We start from the raw sequence: 4,697 nt of genomic DNA on the forward strand, positions 1-4,697 counted from the left end.
AGACGGCTTTGTTTTTTTTGCCACTTGGCTTTTGGTGTGGAGCGGTGCCCCTCGTAGTAGTTGGAGGGACCGCTGACGGCCACAGCTTTGACTCGCGCCATAATTTGCTTGAAACGTTATAGGTGAGCGTTGTTCATAGTAGGCGAGCATTGTTCGTCGCGGGTGAACGTTGTTCGTCGCGGTTGAGAATCGTTCGTCGTGCTTGAGCGTTGTTCGTCGCGGCGGGAGAGGGGTTTTCGTCGCGTGCCAGGATTGTTCACCGAGCGTTGTTGTTCGTCGTTGCTGATCTTCGTTTGTCGTTCCGCCTCTTGCAGCAGCTGGACGAGTCGGCCGCCGCGTCCGAGGAGGGTTGCGCGTCGTCGTCGTCATCGTCGCGTCGTCCGCCGCCTGCCATGCTAGTCACCAAGTTCCCGCCGGCGCCCCCTCCCGCGCTCGTCGCGACGTGCGAGAGTGCCGAGGAGGACCAGAGCATTCTCGACGAGCACGTGTCGCGCGTGTTCGACAGCTCCGCGCAGCACACGCCCGCGCGCTCGCCCGGCCGCAGCCACTCCCCGCGCGCGCGCTCCCCGCCGGACCGTCACCGCCTGCCGCAGCCAACGACGCTGCCCCTCGCGTACAAGTACGGCGGAGGAGGCGGCGGCGGCGGCGGCGGCGGTCACCACCACCGCGCGCGCAAGGAGTTTGGTTCGATCGTGTCGTCGGACTCCGGCGTGCACGAGGACCACCACCACTACGTGCACCACCACCACTACATCCACGGCGGCGCGAAGTCGAAGCATCAGCTCGAGGTCGAAGCGATGCAGTGCAGCATGTCGGAGTACGGCCCGCCGCCGCCGCCGCTCGCCTCGTTGTCATCGTCGTCGTCGAAGCAACCCGACGCGGCGTTCCGCACGCGCAGCGAACCCGGCGGCGGCGGCGGTGGCGCCCCCCAGCGGGCGTCGCGGGAGTCTGGGAAGCGCGGCGGCGCGGGGAAGAGGTCGACGGGGTCGGCCAGCGTGGTGTTTGACAGCGGCGTGAGCATGGTGGGAGACGACGCGATGGCGCCCGTGCCCAACCTGGACATTCCGGCCAACGAGCGGTACGTGGTCGTTGTTGTTGTTGTTGTTGTTGTTGTTGTTTCTCTTCTTCTCCTTTTGCTTATTTTCCCTGTTCTACGTGCGTGCGTTTGTGCGGGCATTGGTGGGGTTTGTTGTTGTTGTTGTTGTTGTTGTTGTTGTTGTTGTTGTAGTCGTTGTTGTTGTTGTTGTTGTTGCTGGAGTTGTAGTTGTTTTTGTTGTTTTTCTTCTTCTTTCGTTTATTCTTCAACTTTCTTCTACTACTACTATCTTCTTCTCTTGCTCATTTTGTTGTTGTTGTTGTTGGCGGCTGCATTTTTCTTCTTTTTCTTCATATCCTTCCATTCTTCTTCTTCTTTTTTTTTCTTTTTTCTTCTTATCCATGTTGTTCTTCCTCTTGTACTTTTTTTCTCTTTTTCATCTTTTTCTTGTCATTCTGCATATGCCTCTGCTTCTCATTTTCTAGTTGAACTTCATCTTCTGCTTCTTCTGCTACTTAGTATTGGTTATTACACATTATTGTTGCAGTGTTGATTGTTGCATGCTCTTGTTGCAGCAAGTTGATTGTTTCACATTATTGTTGCAGCCTGTTGACTGTTGTGCATTATTGTTGCAGACTGTTGACTGTTGCGCGTCATTGTTGCAGCGTGTTGACTGTTGTGCATTATTGTTGCAGACTGTCGACTGTTGCGCGTCATTGTTGCCGCATTTTGACTGTTGCACGTTATTGTTGCAGAGTGTTCAACTGGATGATAGAGAGCGACAAGTACGGCGTGGCGGCGGGCGTACTCGGTGACACGGAGTCGCTGGAGCCGCCGCTGCCGACGCGGGACGCGGCCGTCAAGCTGAAGCGATCGCACATGAAGCCTTCCACGACGCCGGCGTCGCCATCCCCGCACAGAACCATGTGAGTGGCGTCTGCTGCTGCGCACGCGCGCGCGCTCGTTTTAACTGCCGCGTCGCACCGCCGCCGGGAGCGGCGTGGTTGCTGCCGTCCGTCTTCCTTTTACGCTGCGCGGTGGCGGCGGTGTTTCCCCGGGGGCGACGGTTGTATGGGAGTTGTTGTTTTTTTCTTCGTTTTTTTTTTGCGGTAGCTTATGGGTTTTTGGGGGGTGGGAGATGCGGGCACTGCCCCAACCCTTCGCCTTTATGCGTTCTCTTGTTCCTGGCTGGCTGCGTCGGTCGGAAGCCGCCCTGGGTGGAGTTACAATACGGTGCGCGGTTATGTGCGCTGAAACACCGATGTGTTTCTGTGTTGGCGGCGTCGGCGGTCGGCGAGTAGTTCACTTAGTTGCTATTGTTGTTGTTGATGTTGTTGTTGTTGTTGTTGTTGTTTTAATTAGCGGTTGTTGTAATTAGCGGTTGTTGTTTTTCGTTCTAGGACGCGCGGCCTCACGATGGGACCGTGGTTGAAGACGGAGGGAGTGCCACAGCCCATGCACCCCGTCCCACTGGTAAGACGCGCCTCTGTCTGTCTCCGGGCATCGTGGCGTCTCGCTGCGCCTGCACTCTTCTTAAGCAGGAAGTTTTATTTCACTTTCTGCGGGAGCGCGATCACGCGTGTTCAAGCACGCGTGTTTTGATGCCATGACCACCGCGTGCCCCCGCGCCAGATTGCGTATCCAGGCGCGGCGTGTTTTCCAGATTGCGCAACCGCCGCCCACCTGCATCATTCATTAGCCGCCGGTCTTTTATAATGAGATGATGAATATTTCAGTCTCATCTTCGCGTGGTTTCGAGGCGGAGGCTCTTACCCGGGCAGACGGCGGCTTAGCGACCGCCTTGTCGGGTGTGCACCACCTCCGCTCTCTGTTTGGTTACTCACTCTCGTGGTGCGCGCACGCCGGGTTGGAAGCCGTTGTTCCGTGTGTCTTCGTGTGATGTCGAGTGCAGCAGACGTATGTGAATCCCCGCTCGCGCGTGCGTGTTAAAAGAGTTAAAGATCTGCGGCAAAGCTCGCGCGAGGAAATCCGCGTCCCTCTCCTAGCGGCGCGCTCTAGTGGTACCGATGAGTTCGGCGCGCCAAGGAGCGTCGGCGTCGGCGCGCTACGGAGCGGACGCGCTCCTGCGAAGGTAACGTACCGCATTCGCTAATGCTCACTTGTCGCGTTTGTTCTGTCACCAGGAGTCGCCGGGTATCGCGGGGGCGCCGCTGAGCGCGGACGGCACCGTGGAGGAAGCGAAGAAGAGACTAGAGGACGAGACGAAGGCAAAGATCAAATCGAGGTTAGCGCGCGCGAGCGATGGTCGTCGTCGCAAACGATCCTTATTATTATTAAATCTTTATTGCATGTAATTCAGATACAAATACGTGTACTGACGACAGTTTTTTTTCATGGAGAAAAAATCTGATAAAAGCAATAGTGTTGAGTAGTTAAAATGATAAAATTTCTGACTGATGCAGTACAATACAATGCTGTACAACATGAAGGGAAAATATCTCTTTTCTATCTCGCTTCTTGGATGTTACACTTGCGATATGCGTCGTTTGCGTCATACGCGCGCGCGTTCATGGTGGCGGTTGTCGTCTGCCGGTGCGACACGACGAGTCGGGGGGGGGGGGGGCGTTGTCGGAAACGAATATGGTCTGGTCGTTAGTCTTAGCGTTAGGTTTTCCTCGAAGAATTGTGTACGCTACGTGAAAAAACTCGTAACTTTCATGTTGAAACTGACGTTAAGACTAATGTGAAGAGTAATTTTGTTTCTGACAGCGCGCTCTTTTGTTCTATCTTGCTTCTCAAAGTCGCGGCGCATCGTTTGCGTTGAACGAGATGATTCATGATTTCTGTTTTTTGTCGGCGTGTTTCGTTTTCGCCATTCTCATTTTACTGAAATGTAGTGTCGTGTCGTGAGTCCTATCTTCAACAAGATGGCTTAATAACACCCACTCACACTCGATCATCTCCCTCCGTCCCTCCCCATCCTCCCTCCCCATCCTCGACAAGATGGCTTCCTAACACCCAATCACCCGCTCATCTCCCCCCGCTTTCCTCAACAAGATGGCTTCCTTTTGCTGACGCCTTCATCTCCGCTTGCAAGAAGAAGAAGAAGAAGAAGTGCTCATGGTTCAACCCCTGCACCCTGTTCCCCACATTCTACCTCCCTCCCCATCCTCAACGAAATGGTTTCCCAACCTGTGCTCACGCTCGCTAATCTCTCCATTCGCTTGCAGCAAGAAGAAGAAGACTGCGGCAGCAGGGGGCAGCACTTCGAGCAGCACGTCGTCTCAGTCGGCCGGCGACTTCACCGTCATCGGCTACTACTTCTGCGGCGACCCCGTTCCCTACCGCACGAAGCTCGCGGGCAAGCGCGTCACCCTCAAACAGTTCAAGGGCCTCATCACGAAGAAAGGAACCTACAAGTAAGTAGCGAGGTCGGAGAGGGCGAGGTGGGGAGGGAGAGAGAGATAAGGTGGGGGTGGGGAGGGGGGGAGGGAGAGAGAGATAAGGTGGGAAGAGGGGAGGGGGAGGGAGAGAGAGATAAGGTGGGAGGTGGGGAGGAGAGAGAGATAAGGTGGGGTGGGGGAGAGAGAGGAAGGGGGAGGTGAGATGGGAGAGAAAGAGAAAGGGGGATGGAGAGAGAAGGGGGATGTGGAGGGGAGAGAGGGAAAGGAGGATGTGGAGGGGAGAGAGGGAAAGGGGG

At 55.6% G+C, this 4,697-nt stretch overlaps 1 protein-coding gene across 1 annotated transcript in view; it reads left to right on the forward strand.

The window, feature by feature from the left end:
* The first annotated feature begins 593 nt into the window (after positions 1-593).
* Positions 594-4,697, forward strand: part of LOC106809913 (axin-1-like) — a 14,287-nt gene continuing 10,183 nt past the window's right edge. Inside the window, exons 1-5 of the mRNA XM_014813154.1 lie at positions 594-1,078; positions 1,792-1,962; positions 2,437-2,509; positions 3,181-3,281; positions 4,228-4,416. Of these exons, the coding sequence (XP_014668640.1) occupies positions 798-1,078; positions 1,792-1,962; positions 2,437-2,509; positions 3,181-3,281; positions 4,228-4,416 (815 nt within the window). The 5' untranslated portion in view covers positions 594-797. The remainder of the gene's footprint in view (positions 1,079-1,791; positions 1,963-2,436; positions 2,510-3,180; positions 3,282-4,227; positions 4,417-4,697) is intronic.

Source organism: Priapulus caudatus, unplaced genomic scaffold (genome assembly GCF_000485595.1).
Source record: "Priapulus caudatus unplaced genomic scaffold, Priapulus_caudatus-5.0.1 Scaffold395, whole genome shotgun sequence".
Classification (NCBI taxonomy): domain Eukaryota; kingdom Metazoa; phylum Priapulida; class Priapulimorpha; order Priapulimorphida; family Priapulidae; genus Priapulus; species Priapulus caudatus.